This window comes from Pholcus phalangioides, unplaced genomic scaffold (genome assembly GCF_987345545.1).
Source record: "Pholcus phalangioides strain wild (caught in Gottingen) unplaced genomic scaffold, Ppha-v1.0 ptg000008l_1, whole genome shotgun sequence".
Classification (NCBI taxonomy): Eukaryota; Metazoa; Arthropoda; class Arachnida; order Araneae; family Pholcidae; genus Pholcus; species Pholcus phalangioides.
The window spans coordinates 62,716,588-62,732,072 of record NW_028301601.1 but is presented as its reverse complement, the minus strand read 5'-3'; the positions used below and the strand labels follow the sequence as shown (position 1 = coordinate 62,732,072).

General features: G+C 36.7%; 1 protein-coding gene across 5 annotated transcripts in view; it reads right to left on the bottom strand.

Moving 5' to 3' along the window:
• Positions 1-533: 533 nt before the first annotated feature.
• LOC149084727 (guanine nucleotide exchange factor DBS-like) overlaps positions 534-15,485 on the bottom strand; it is a 104,865-nt gene continuing 89,913 nt past the window's right edge. For 4 of the 5 annotated variants that reach the window (XM_089235157.1, XM_089235159.1, XM_089235161.1 and 1 more), the window contains 7 exons: positions 14,885-15,085; positions 13,829-13,930; positions 13,217-13,295; positions 9,467-9,542; positions 8,162-8,399; positions 4,571-4,793; positions 535-3,850 (listed from right to left, as the gene is read on the bottom strand). In XM_089235157.1, the coding sequence (XP_089091283.1) occupies positions 3,759-3,850; positions 4,571-4,793; positions 8,162-8,399; positions 9,467-9,542; positions 13,217-13,295; positions 13,829-13,930; positions 14,885-15,085 (1,011 nt within the window). In that variant the 3' untranslated portion in view covers positions 535-3,758. Of the gene's footprint in view, positions 3,851-4,570; positions 4,794-8,161; positions 8,400-9,466; positions 9,543-13,216; positions 13,296-13,828; positions 13,931-14,884; positions 15,086-15,485 lie in introns of all 5 variants that reach the window. The other variant, XM_089235158.1, reaches the window with a different exon arrangement.

Genomic DNA, 15,485 nt, shown 5'->3' with positions numbered 1-15,485 from the left:
CCATAATCAACTTTTCTATGAGTGAAGTGTAGTGATTGAATAATTGTACCATTGTAGGCCTGTGGCAAGACTTTTTTATGGGAAGATCGGCTTGCTTTCATGCCTCCAAGTTGGGAACCACAGAAAACCAACTTCAGCCTACCACCACTGTGGCGATGGTGGGGTTCTTGGTTCAAGACTGTAGGGGAGACTGATTACAGCACGCTACGAGACAGCTCCTTTATTATGCAGGCTCTGTTACGATGGTGGGCTGGAAGAGATCTCAGCAACAGGACAAGTCTGGTTTTAGAGTCCTGGTGTTCATTCATTGATTGAGAGGTAAGGAAAACATTTTATTCGGGCAAGCTTTCTGTACAGAGTTATCTAGGCTTAGGATTGTTGAAATGAGAGGGTTTTAAAAAGGAAAGATATTTTGGGATTGCTGAAATTAAAGGAGTCCAGTTAGGAGAGAGATTTTGTCGTGTGCTGTTGTAAGGGTTAACACACGTAATTACAGTAAAATTTTATTCCGATAGTTAAAAAAAATGATTTTATTTCATAAATTCAAAAAAAAAAAAATCACTGGTATTTTTTTAAATGTGCAATGTAATGCACAGCATCACATGCACAGAAAGGAGCAACATAAAAAATTATTCGTTGTTAGGAATAAATATGCATAATTACAACAGATGGGCAATTTTTAGTACAAATTTCAGTTAATGCACAGCAAACAAATACAATGACAGTCATATTTTTAAGTGTAATTTTTTAGAATTTTTTTTTAAAATGTATACAGCTTGAAATGGATGGCTTTTTCTCAGCCTGAGATATCAAGGAAACAGATATTTTGCTGAGATCAACTCGAAAAGAAAAGTCATCACATCTCCGCCGGGACTCGAACCCAGGCCCTCTTGCATACCGGGCAAGCATGCTACCACATCTACACCACTGGAGACGCGACCCTGCCTTCCTTATTATTTCAGCACCTCATGCCATAGTGCGTAAAATAAGGAAGGCAGGGTCATGTCTCCAGTGGTGTAGATGTGGTAGCATGCTTGCCCGGTATGCAAGAGGGACTGGGTTCGAGTCCTGGCGAAGATGTGATGACTTTTCTTTCCAAGTTCACCTCAGCAAAATATCTGGAAAATAACCTTTTCCTTAATATATACAGCATTCTAGAATTTTGGCAATTGAAAAAAAAAAATGCAAGCTCAATTTTATGTTCGCTGCATCCCCCCTGATCTCGTGATGATTAATTATTATGAACAAAAATCAAATAATTGATAATTTCAATAGTAATGTCAGTCAGACCTTTGTAAAACGTCACCCCTGGGGAACCAAAACAAAAACCGTTATGAGTGGGGCAATGGCAAAAGTTATACTTTATACTGGCTCATTATATAAGATAACCGGGACGTCTGCAGAGGCATATTCACGGTGGGTAGGGTCTATATCTAAGGGTAATGAGTTCGGAGGGATAGCAAATTTGTGGATTGATTCAGTCAAGAAAATTAGATTAGAATAGGAGAAAGGCAGCAGCATTGTAGCCACAGTTGGTAACGGTAAAAGCATAAATTCAGCTTTGCCTAGGTCAGCTGAGTGACCTTGAGTAAACAAAACTGTGACCTAGAGAGAAAATCAGTGAGTAACCTAAACAGTGTTTAAGCACATGAGCAAGGGACTACGCCAGTGCGTGACCTAAAGAAAATGTGCAAGGGAATGACCAAAAGAGTGACAGAGAGAGCAGGGGACAATGTCAGTGAGTGATCTAGAGATTTTGTGAACATGGGAATAACCAAAGTGACTTAGAATGTGTACAAGCGCATGAATTGCCAAAAAGAATGACCTAAACTCATAGAAAGCAAGCGTGCAAGCATGTGAATGACTAAAAGAGTGACTTAGAGACAGCAGGATATTTAGGGGGGGGGGCACTATAGCCCAAGCTGGAAAAGTTCAGTAATAGAGGGGGGAAAAACAGACTAGAATGGGAGTAAGTGGCAAAATTTGTATAGTCCACAAGTTGCAAAATCTCAAATCTGCCTTTGGACATCTGTCATTCTGGGACTTGTTTTTCATCAGACAAAACAAACTTTGCTGGACAGTTCACAAAAAGAATGAACCACAAAAAAGTTTTCTGGTTAATAATTCATTGACAATTTCCTTTATTAGTGAAGCTCCATATTCAAGGAAAAAAAAACTGGACCTACAATTCATACCCAAATCTGGAACATAGAAGTTGGCGCTCTAATTGCTTGTGTTACCAGCAGCTGCTGCCATCTATCTCCTAAATTAAAAGTGAGAAACTGGTAATGGGTGGATTTTTGCACAGTAGTTTCATTGGCAGGACTTCTGTAAATAGCGATTTCGGCAGATGTAGTGAAAGAATTGACACCCCGGCTAACTTATTCGCCATCCTTGAGCGAAGTGAGATGTCAGTATCATTGCTATAGCTGATTGCTGTTCCTTATCATGCTTTTCTTTAATGATTAGATCATAAAACCACTCCAAGATGGAGGACGTCTACCCAGTTATATAGGCAACTTATTTATTGGGAGAAACAATGTCATTCTCCACTGTTCATACCAAGTATGAATGACTGTACACCAACCAGAGATGAAGTTTGGAAAGAAATTCATATGCTTCTGCTAAGAAATGAACCACCAACGTCTCATAGTCTGAGTGAGTCTTCTACTATCAAGTTACAGAGGACCAACACTTTCTTCCCTCAGAGCATATGAATGGTGAACAGGACCACGCATGGGCAGCCTCATTGCTCAGGTGATAACTGTTAATGACAATAGACCCCCAGATAGCAACATGTGGAGAGAAACAGTGTCACTTTCAGCTGTTTGTACAAAATATGAATGATTGGATATCACACAAGCAGAGACTATTTAAAAAAGTCGGGCAAAATACTGGGATGTCCCGCGGAATATGAGTCATACGGTTACTCAATTGTTAAAGAATTTGCTTAATTGTCATAAACCTGATGTGATACAATTTCACTTCTGATTTGGTGGCAGTACTTTGAGCGAAAGAAAAACATACATGCTTCAAGAACTCGCAACATTTTCCAGTATTCACCGATTCCTCAGAGGAATGCTTATTATGAGATGCATGTGTGTGGTTTGGTTAGTTAATTAGTTACTGCAGGTACAACAAACTATGCCAATAGAACTGCTTAAGAAATAGAGGTGGGGGCAGAGAAAAGTCAGGGTCGAGAAGAGAATACTAACAAATTAGAAAATTTCTGGTGCAATAAGAGAATCCGATACAAGAAATACAACCTGTAAGTGTTAAAAAAATTGAGCATCTCGCTTTTCAATTTTATAAACATGAAAAACATGATTTGTGTGTAGTTCGCTCTTGGATCATAATCTTTTCTGAACTATGATGAACAAGAGTTGGTTAAGCGGGAGGAAAAAAATCATTTAAATTAATCGGGATATCCATACTTATAAATAGTATTTAGAAAAAACTAACGAATTTACATATCTACACGCCAAAATTACAAATGTTCCTTTGAAAAAGTTCTCGTAAATTACAAACAGGTGAGTGATAATAAATTTCTATGCGGAAAACACTTTTCATAAGATCCAATTCACTATGGTATGAGATTTATCAAACATATTTACACGATGACTTTCGATGAACATTCAAGTCGTTGGAAATTTTGAGAATTTTTTCCCCCCATTACTAATAATTACAAAATTTGGAGAGAGAAAGAGTGATTTGTGTTCACCAAAACGATTTTGAGAAACTTGGGTGATGAACGTTATTCAAACATTTGCACCATCTTGACTAGTACAACTCATGTTACTGGCAACACTGGACTTGCTTGCCGCATGTTGAAGACTCCCGCTTCCTGAATCTAAGGAAACAAAAAATATAAACAGAAATGATTGAGTGAAAAATGAAACTAATAAAAAGGTTCATACTAAGTTGCCCAGATCAAATTTGTTCACCAATCAACTAACGCGAAAGAGCACCTGCGTTACATTAGGTGCCTCTTTTTAAGTACAGTGATGTTTTGCAAAGTTAGTTATTGGGTATATATTGTAAGTTCTTTTTTACCTTCTCATGTTGGTGGGTCCCCCCACAGAGCTGGCGCCAAGCATGATGTGATGCTGGACCAAGGTGTTCACCCAAGCCAACCACCCAGAAACAGCCAAAGAAAAGAGACTTTAGACTGACGAAAAACTTCGAAGATGCACATAGTCACCCACTCCTCAAGGTGGGAATTGTTGCGAGGTGGAATGATCTATAAATATTCAAGCCGCGCCCTGTAGAGGCACATGTGGCTAAGAAATGGCTGCTACTACAACATAACCGTACATGCATCTCGTACACATTTCTCTGCAGAATTTTTAACGAATAGATACACGTCAAAATGTGTGTTCTGAGTGTATGTGTGGCCCCTAACATATTTATGTCATTGAGTTGTTATTGTTGTGTTCATGCTGCCATCTGTCTTCCGACAATATTGACGAGAAGAATATCATAAACAATTGATTGGTGAACATGTTTGATTTAGATGATGTAGCATTATTGAGCTACCACAACGAAAATTCACAGAAAAAGAATGACAAACCTTGGCTGCTGACTGAAGGTGAGGAACGGGAACTCCTTTTCGTGTTATTCAAAGGTCCAAGGTAAGAAGCAGGTACCCATCCATGGGTTCCATCTTGACTACGAATGAACCACCAACCAGCACAGCCTATTTTCTCCACATCAATTATCTGTCCTTCGTGGAGGGATGCTTCACCAACATCTACAGCTGCGTAATCACCGAGAACAACATAACGACCTTTCCCCTGGAATGAAATGTAGAGATGATGAAATGAGTTTTTTAAACAAAAGAAAAAGGAAGTTTCATTTGTTTCACGACTATGTTTTCACAAGAAAACTTGGTGAACTGGCATTTTAAGAAGAAATTCGGCCATTTTTGATCCTTACATTTCACATAATAACTTAATAATTCTTATGATTTATCTTCGTTGCGCCAAAGCAAGATAACGAAAATGTTGAGCATGTATATTTGAGTATTATATTTATAAAATCTAGCCTTTATCCTTATTTGATAGAGGTGTGAACTTTAAAAAACCATGTTAATGCACCGCAGGATTCTTAGAACTAGTGGTCCGCAAACATTTACAATCAGTAGAATTTGAGAAATTATTTTTCCATAATAGGTTGCGTGACTTTTGGTACACCCTGTATAAGGAAAACATGAAACTGCAAATAGAATCCCACTGCAATAAAGTGAAAGTCAGCATGAATTACATAAATTCACTAACTGAAGGATGTACCTAGACAAGATAAGTATTGAGCTCAGTGGCGTCGAAGCTGTGAGTGCTTCACGGGGCTGAGCACCCCCAGAATTGATTGAGAAATTAAAATTTCCAATATAAAGCTCAAGACGAGCACCCACAGTTTCGAAACACTTCCGATGTCCCTGATTGAGCTACTGCAAGAAAGAAAAGGGGCAAAGAACATCTAAAGAGGAAGAATAAGAAAATACGTCTGGAACTGTTGATGCATTACTTGTAAATAATGGTTGACATTATTTTAATTAGATTTAAAATTGTAACAAAAGTTGAAAAAAGAAACGGATTCTGTAATAATGGGGGGGGGGGGCTGGATCTTATAGCCATTACAGAATCTTGGGCAAACGATGGGGATGAATCTTTCTCACACATCTCAGGATACGATACTTTTTTGAGAAATAGATCTGATAGGAAAGGGGGTGGAGTGTTGATATACGTGAAATCATGTTTGAAGGCTAAAGAGTGTAATGTGAAGAGAAGTGATATTGAAACTATATGGGTTGAAAACAAAAGATATCATAAACCTATTGTTGGGGTTTGTTACAATCCACTGAGAATAGGGATCCAAACTACATCGCCAAATTGCATGAAGAAATTTCCTACATGTGTAAACGTAAGAGGGTTCTCATACTAGGGGATTTCAATTACCCAGGTATTGATTGGGAGAACCTTTCATCTAGAGATCAGTATGAAAGAGACTTTCTTAAATTGGTGCTCAAAAATTTTTGTATCAGCATGTATCAGAAGCCACTAGGGGTACTGCTATTTTGGATTTAGTTCTTACTAGATCTAAGGGTCTTGTTGAACATGTTTGGATGGGGAAGGAGTTTTCTTCCAGTGATCATTGTATCGTCAGATTTCACTGTAAATTTTCCTCGGGTAAGGTTGATAACAAAAGACTGGTTCCTTGTTTTCGGAAAACTAACTTTGATGTTTTGAGAGGAAGGTTAGGGGAAGTTTTCAAAGACCAGTTGGAATCAGTAGGAGTGGTAGGTCAGTGGGAAGAATTTAGTACGAAGCTGTCCTCTGTTTCGCATCATACCCTTTGTTCGAAAAAAAACGTGTATATACATCGCACCCTCTATGGTTCACGGACAGCGTGCGTAACCTTTATCTTGAAAAGAAAAGAGCATTCAGAGAGTATAAAAGTGGACGAGGTGACCTATCATTGTTTACTGATAAAAGAAGAGTGTTGAAGAAAGCGATAAGGGATAGTAAAAAGGAAGTTGAATCTAGGTTGGCAGATAACATTGGCACTGACCCAAAATAATTTTTTTGATACATCAATAATGGATGTAAGGGGACAGTTGGCCCCCTTTCGATAGGAGGCCCCCTCTCTCTAGGTTAGAGAGCAATGTAGACATGTGTAGTGCTTTCAATGACTTTTTTGCATCGGTTTTTAATGGAGATAATGATATTCAATATATAGTGTTGCATGGGGTAATAAAACCCTCAACTATATTCTATAGATATACAGGACTAGTGTTGCTGAGGGTATCGACAATGCAAGGTTATGGTGTCACAGGGGAATTTTTCTCTAATAGGGTTGTTATCCTATGTTATACCTGTACTAGCTTCTACTACCCTTCAGTGGGTGATATTGCCCACTTTGGGAAACACTGCTCTAGACTGTCAGTCCAGTGGTCTGCAGGATTCCTGTGATTTTGAGTCTAAAGCTCCATGGATTTGTAATTGTAAGTCTAGTGCTCAGAGGATTCTTGATTTTGAGTCTGATGATTTGTGACATGGTCTAGGGACTCCTGGTTTTGAGTCTAGGGGTCTATGGATTTGAAATTGTGAGTCCGAGTCTAGTGGTCTGTGTTTGAGTGGAAATATGCTGATCTTCTACTATGAAGGTTACCACCAAGGTCCACAGGTTCGAATCCAGGCGAAGAACATCATAAACAAGTTCTTCACCTACCGATCCTCCCATAGATGGCACCTCCATGGAGTTGATGTGCAGTAAAGTAGTAGTCTATTGGTCTACTACTACTAAACCACACACACACACACACCTTGTCCATATTCCTCTGCGGAACTTCTAATGATTTGGTACATGTTGGAATGTGCACATACGTGTAGTGAATCTTCTGTGAAGTTTGTTTCAGCTTAATACTTCTTATGTATAGTGTTGCCATTTGCTATCAATTTTTCTAACTAGTGTTTTGAGGATTCCTGATTTGGAGTGGTCTAGTCGAGTGGTCTGAGGATTGCTGATTTTGAGTCTAAAGTTCCATGGATTTGTAATTGTGAGTCGAATGCTCAGAGGTTTTCTGATTTTGAGTACGATGATCTGTGGCATGGTCTGGGGACCCCTGGTTTTGAGCTTAGTGGCCAAGACACTCCTGGTTTTGAGCCTAGTGATCTATGGACTCGAGATTGGGAGTCTGAGTCCAGTGGTCTGGGGGATTTCTGATTTTAAATCTAGTGGTCTAAAGATTTTTGATTTCGAGTCTGGTGGTTCATGGATTTGAATTAGAGTCTAGCGGTCAGGGGGACTTTTAATTGTGAGTCTAGTTGTCCGAGGAGTCCTGGTTTCAAGTCTGGTGGTTCAGGAATTCCTGACTGAAAATTTGGTGGTCTATGGATTCAAGATTGTGAGTCTTGTGATCCAGGGATTTTTAATTGTGTGTAGTTCTCTGGGAATTTCCTTGATTGTGAGTATATTGAGTCTTGATTGAATATTGTGAGTCTAGTGGTATGTGATGACTGAAAGGATAATGACAGGGGTGTCCTACAAAAACCATTGAAGTTTTTATTCATGATGAATCAGAGAATTTCACGAATGATCTTAAAAAATGAGAAACAGCTTTTATGTATAAAATCAAAAATTTGAAAATAATCAAAGGACATACTTCGGGGGTATTCAAGAAAATGTCACCATCTTCTTCTTCATCCTCTGTCTGAGACAAATCATCAGACGTCCAGCCATCATCTTGGTTATCAAAACTCTCACGGGTGTTACCTTCAGATGGAAGAGTCGCTCGTCGTATCTTTGACTCTTGTTCATCATCTTCATCATCCATATTGTCTGAGATGTTGTTGTTCATGACAGGGGCATTATCCCAACTCTGACTAGAAACCACACGAGCCCTGGGGGGGGGGGGAAATAAATAAAATGTGCCAGGTTTTAAACACAAAACAAATTAACAATTTCATAAGCCTCACGAAAAACACAGATTAACAATATCCTTGTGAAGGCACAAAATTTTTTTTAAAAACTACAACTACCCTATATATAATAGCTGTTTTTTTCTCCCTACTTTTATTGTAGGGGGCACCACAGCACTTTCAAAGTTTTATCTTCCCAAAAAAAGAATAATGACTAAAAAGTTACATGGTCGACACTTGATTTTACACAAAGAACACATTTATCTAATCCTCTGGTGCTGAATAATATATTTCTTTGAACATTTTTGTAATTTACAAAAAAAACTAATTTTTCAAATCCATTTAAGTTTATAAAATGCACCTTGATTATATTATGCTGTGGTAACAGAACTGTGAATTTCAAAGGATAATTTGAATAATATGCACCAGTCACCAACAAGAAGTATTTGTGGTGCCATTGGAGCATTTATAGGTTATCAACCACTGTTCAATGGTATTTCACTGCACAGTTTTATGTTAAAAGACATTCTTGACAGAATTCTATATAGGGTCCTCTGCAGGGCCGCAACTAGATGCTTGGTCAGCCAAGACAAGCACACATTTTGGCATACCCCTTGTAATGTTGAGGGATGAAATATTTCACTCCCTCTGGTCTGATGCCATTTTGATGTCCCCTTGCAATATTGAAGGATGAAAATTTTCCCTTCCTCTGGTACGACGCCCAGGGTACAAAACCCACATGTTACCCCAAATTGTGGCCCTAGTCCTCTGAGCCCCTGAAACACATTAAGATGGTCTTTTGACCATAGGTGCCAGGACATCTTCCAATACTTCATGAATATAAACACCGAAAATACACCCCCACCCCACATAAGCCGTTAAATCTTAATTATACAGGATATCAAGCAACCCTAGTTCTCCCAGTGTTTTCTCTGTGTTGGTGCATCTGCTTGTCAGGGCAAGGTCTGTGATGGTTTTAAACATTTAGTTGGGACATAAATGATCTTTTGCATTGAGTTGAATGAATGTAGTTTATGTGGTGTACTCACCGTTGTGGGTTAGGCGATTCCCCAATCAATCCATTCAGGCTCATTATTTTGTCCGAGTATTGTTTCTTATTCTCATCTGCGAGTTGAAAGAAATCAAGAAATTGAATCAGAACGATCTCTACATTAATGAATTCCCTACACTCGAAGCAATACTATATAATATAGTTGAATCCTGTTATAATGAACTCAGAGAAACCGGAGAAATCACTTCGTTACAATAAAATTTCATTATAAACGAATTCCAGTTTTTTTGCATTGTTCCTATATAAATGTATCTGGGGGATTAGGAAAGTGTTCATTAAAACAAGATTTTTTTTTTTGTTTCAATGATATTCATTAAAATGGAAAAATTCGACTGTAGTTAGGAAGTTACAAGAATTTTAGATAACCAAAACAGAGTTCGATATCAAAAATGTCATTTATTAAATACATCTAGAATACATCCTACATGATAACTTGAACAAAAAACAAATAGAAAATAATTTGACTGTGAAAAAAGATTATGTATCGAATAGTTGGCAACTAATATGACTATGTGGATGTCTGCTTTTTTCAAAAATACAGTGGAACCTCAATTATCCTATGTATTTAGAACATACCTACATCATTCTACGTTTCTCTAATGGGATTGTTAATAAATAGAATAGCTTACCCTCAAGGTAGTAAATTCTAACACAATTGACACGTTTAAAAAGAAATATGATGAACATGTTGGGGTAAATCGAGAAGCTATCTATACACAGAATAAGACAACCATAAATACATTTTGTGGGCATTGTATAATGTTTTATCATGTATATATATGATTTGTATTTGCATTTTTAATTGGGTTAATGTATTTTTGAAATATATGACATCCATATTTGTTATGGGCATCTTTTTATCAGCCACATTATTGGGCATTTTGCCTGTTGTGGCATTGTATTTGTATCGGTAAATTAAATTTTTCAAATAGTTAAATGTGCATCACTTTGAAGTTTTAGCAGGCCATACACACTAATTATAATCAAATGTACAGTAAACCTGATTATTCAATGTAATTGGGACAAGCTTACGAAAAATCAAAATTTCCAGATGATAGAATATGCAATCATTTAGAGACTAGCATCATCTATTCCAATTGATTGTATGTATGGATATTGAATATCTTGTGTTGTATATACTAATCTTCATTGATTGAAATCAATGAAGATTAGTCAATTTTGTCACCCTTTGGTTTGCAGATATACCTCAGAGTTGTTTGAGCAGCAATATTATTAATGAATCTTGCAATGTGGTCCATTTCAAAGGAACACTCGAAGGCATTTTTGTTGCTCATTTTGCGATCGGGAAGATCCTTTGCCTTCATTAACACCTCCATTTTCATTGACAAGGAGGCTTTCTGACTTGAGCGGGACAATTTCCTTCTCATTAACCCTCAAAGCCTCAAAATTTTTTTGAGCTGCCTATTTTTTTCATAGTTAATGACGTGTATAGAAAGCCTGAAAAATCATTTGAAAATCTATCTGAAATTGAACCGTTTATACAGGGCCCAAAAGGCTGTACAGAGCCTCAAAGATTGCCCATAAATTTTTTTTTGTCGTAATATTACATTCCACATATATACCAACCTTCTTTGTTATCCAAAATATAGTAAAAAAAAAAGTTTGAGTAGCAAACTTCAAGGTAAAAAAAAAAGCAAACAAAACATTTTAACAAATTAGCGAAACTATAGCCACACATGCTCTGAAAAAAAAAAGTTGTTTTCGTTAATTAGGACATCTATCAGCTAAGCCAAGATATAAAATGGAAAGGAAAGGACCTCAGCTTATGCGCAAAATTGATTCAGAGTATTAATCTTCAAACTGGCTGCAGTAATGAACATGTAAAGGACTCTTTGCATGTATGCAAAGCTACACATTTAAGGGTTAAGAAGAAAAAAAAATATTCTACCGTGGAATTGGCTTTGGCCAAATAATTTTTCTGGTAATGCTATTAAATTACACATGCACCTCGTCCATATTCCTCTAACAAATTTGGTACATGTTGGAATGGGCATGTCCGTGTTGTGAACCTAGAAGCTTGTTTCTGTGTAATGCTTGTTATACTGCTGCCATCTGCCTCCTATTTTTTAACTATGAGTGAAGTGTAATGACTGAATAATTGTACCGTTGTAGGTCTGTTGCTCTCTGTGACAAGACTTGCACTGATAATACTACTGTACTTCAACAGACATATAGCCAATTTAGTTCATCTTTGCTTGACACAGCTGCATTATAATTTTATAGCAACATTATTTTTGATGATTCACAATGTTCTCGCTGCTCCTAATACTTAATCAAGGTAATCTGAAAGCATTATTTTTATGCTTATTTTAACTTCAGAAGATTTTTTTTTGTTTTATTTCATCAGTGATCTGAGATAATTTTTTCACTTAAGTGGAAGAAAATTATTACTGAGAAAACTGATGTCAGTTAACAAATATTTCCAGATAAACAAATGTGATATGACAAGAGCAGAAGCGTATGCAGGATTGACCTTCGCAAAAAGCATTCAAATCAACAGAAATTGATTTATGTAGCATGTAAAGGGTATTTCATTTCAATAATTCAAAATTTTTTCACAAATAACTTACACTCTTTTTCTAATTTTTGGTTGGCTGGGGGGGGGGGCGGGGGTCGGTCCATGAGCACCCCCTTGCATAGGCCTCTGAATAAGGATGCTTCATTACAATAACCCTTCACACCTGAGTCAAAACTGACAATTTTTTTTTTGTTCTGATTGATTTGTGTTTATTTTATGTCAAAATGTCCTTTAAAAACAACTTTTTTTAAATTAATTAATTAATTTTGATCAGTATATTTACTAAGACCATTTTGAGTTAGGTACACATACGTGTATCTCAGGTCCTAACTTGGAAACAAGGACATTAAAACCATTTAAAGCCGTTAGACATACGGTATACATTACGTGCACCTTTAGAGAGAGAGAGAGAAAGCAGTGGTTCCCAAACTTATTTCCTTCCCGTACCCCCAGAGCAATGGCACTTATTTTCCCTCACTTTTTTATATAATGTTTTTATCTGTTAGAAAATTCAAGTTTTTCTTCTGTAATTGATTACATTGATTATCCAGTAATTAATTTCTATGAATTCTTTTACTTATTGTTTAATGTCTTTTCAGCTAAGGCTAGTATTCAATTTTGTCTTCCTTTTTTTTGAAAATTAATTCCAAAAAGCAAAACTAAAAAAAAACTTACAATTTTTAAAATTTTTTTTGAGGTTTGGACGAAAAAGATTAAATGAATAGTTCTTCACTTATTGATTCTAGCCGCAACAACTGTAAAATAATGTTTCTTTAACCACTTGACTGAAATTTTTTACATTTTTCCTGAGTTGTGTGTTCACGACAGTATAAGCGCAACATGCTAATAACACCAGGTACCAATGTAAACAAACCCCGAAATAATTTAGGTAAATAACAGTATTTTTTCTCAACCAAAATTAGAAAACAAGTGTGATCGCTAATCGAAAAATAAACTTTTACGACTCAAAATTTGTATGCTGTGTTTCTGTGAGCAGAAGTCAAAATATTGGCAGGATTGATATTTTTTTTAAAAATTGAAAAATTAAATTTTTATCATTTTAATTTTCCTGAATAATCACAGTCAACATGTTATTTTTTTTTCTATCTGTCACCCCAAAAATGCTCTCCCGCATCCCAGGTTGGGAACCACTGCTCTAGAGCAAAGAGGTTGTAGACACAATATTACCTTTTAGGTGTTCGAACTGTTGCAACAAAACTTTTTTTATTTCCTTGACCCACTTGTCTTTCACTTCATAGGTTGGTGCCTGAAATTTGGAGGAAAAAAACAATTTTTGTATTATTTCGGTAAACTATGCAGATCTTCTTTAGTCGAATATAGTTAAAGCATTGTGGTTATATTCTTTCATGGAATGGGAGCCAGGCTTTTATCTCAGAGACCGAACAGTGATAGTCATCTGAGGAGTTTTCTCAATTGAAAATGTATAAGAGGCAGCGGTTCTCAAAAATACAAGACAAATATTTATAAAAAAATGTCATGTAGGAAAAGTTAAAAAAGAACCAGTTTACTTAGTTTGTACAACTAAAATTTCCTCAAGAGCACTGATGGTAGCCTAATTGACAAGGGAGTCATCAATGTTAAAAATTTGATAACCACTGGCAAAGGCTTAAAAAAGTGCTGCTTCAGCTGTGGGTGACTCGCATTACTCGAGGATTCATAAGCGAATCCTCACAAAACCATAGAGAACTTGGTATTATATTATGCAAAAAAGAACGAAAACTGTTTTTTGGGTAGCTCACAGGTTATGCATAGGAAATATGATAAGAATCTCCATATTACCTGCAGAATGTACACTAATGCCCTTCCATGTAACCATATTTCAAATTTTCGACTGTCTGATTTGCTTCCATGCACTTTTTCTGTAAGGCCAATCACTGATGTCTGAGGAAGAAAACATTTAGACTGAAATTAATTCCGAAACTGTAACACATAAAAATAAATTAAACCAGTGGCTCCCTTGCCATCAGAGGCGCATTTATGGTTTTGCCGCCTGAGGGCTACACAAATTTTTCCATCCTTTTCCTATTCTAGTCTAATTTTTTCTTGACTACTCTTTCCTCGAATTCGATAATTTTTGCAATAACCCTGCTTAACCCCCCCCCCCAACTACTGCAAGTTCACCTGCGTATCTAAAGTAGTCACTCTTTTAATAATTCACATGCTTGCATACTCTTTTGGTCACTCTCATATTTACACATGCTCTTGGTCACTTCCTGGTCTGGTCCCTCGCTCTGTAGGTCACTTGTTTGGTGATTCACATGCTTGCTCACGCTCCAATCTTTTGCTTATACTCATGTGCTTTAAAAATCTCCAGCTCATTCCCGGATCTTTTCCCTTCCTGTTTGGGCAGAGGCGGATTTATTGAGGATTATACAAATTTTCCCATCTTTCTCCCATTCTACTAATTTTCTTGGCCAGTCATTTTTCAAATTTACCACCCATCTGAACTTGTCGCCCTGTAGCCATAGCCTGCTAAGCCTCCCTGGAAATACGTCATTGTTTGCCATAGTCATTGTTAATCTGTGGCTTTCAAGAATAGCCTTAAAAAAACCCCCAAAAAAACATGGCATTGAATAAGTACACATTAATATGGACAGCACACTCAGACAAACGATTGCAACATCCCTAGGAATCTCAATGTACACATTGAGAAACAAAGCTTTAAACTGACACGTGGGGGAAAAAAATTTTAAATTACTTTGACACAATACACTTAGATCTTAGCATAATGTTTGACCTGACGGAGTACCACGTCACGTCAGAGTAGTTTTGGCGGCATTTACTTTACTATCTTCAGCGAGTGAATAAATAGCTGTAACTTCAAAATAAACCTACTTTTAAAGCATTTTTATATGCATAGCTCGGGCTTTCCTCCCTACCATACTTCTTCGTGAAAAGCAGTAGATTCTCATAGAAAAAAATGTAACGTTGATGCGGTTTGAAACGAAGCTCTCGAATGCGATCTTTTTTCTTCTTCTCAACCCAGATATTGAAAGAACTTTGTAGAAGCAGTGGACCGTAATCAGTTAAGCAACCCTATTAGCAATAGAGACAGAGAAAATATTAATGACAGAAATACAAAAATATGGAGCATAGATTGAAAATGTATTGTAATTTCCTACATATGTGATCCACAGATTATACAGTAAAAACATCTGAAATTTTTAATGCTGATTATAGATAGTATCATATATGCCAATTTTTTCTCTTGAAATAAGTTTTTCTTTAAATAATCCCAATTTTTTTTGAAAGATAGGTGTGGCACATAGGTGTATGTAGAAGCATCAAAAATTTTTATTTAAAAAAAAGTACTACTTTTTTCATCAGGATTGTCTCAGTAGTATCATGGACATTTGAACAAAGTGATGATAAAGGCCCTTTAAATGTCTGGAAGAAACAGCCTTTCACAAGTTACATACTTACTCTAGAAAATCCT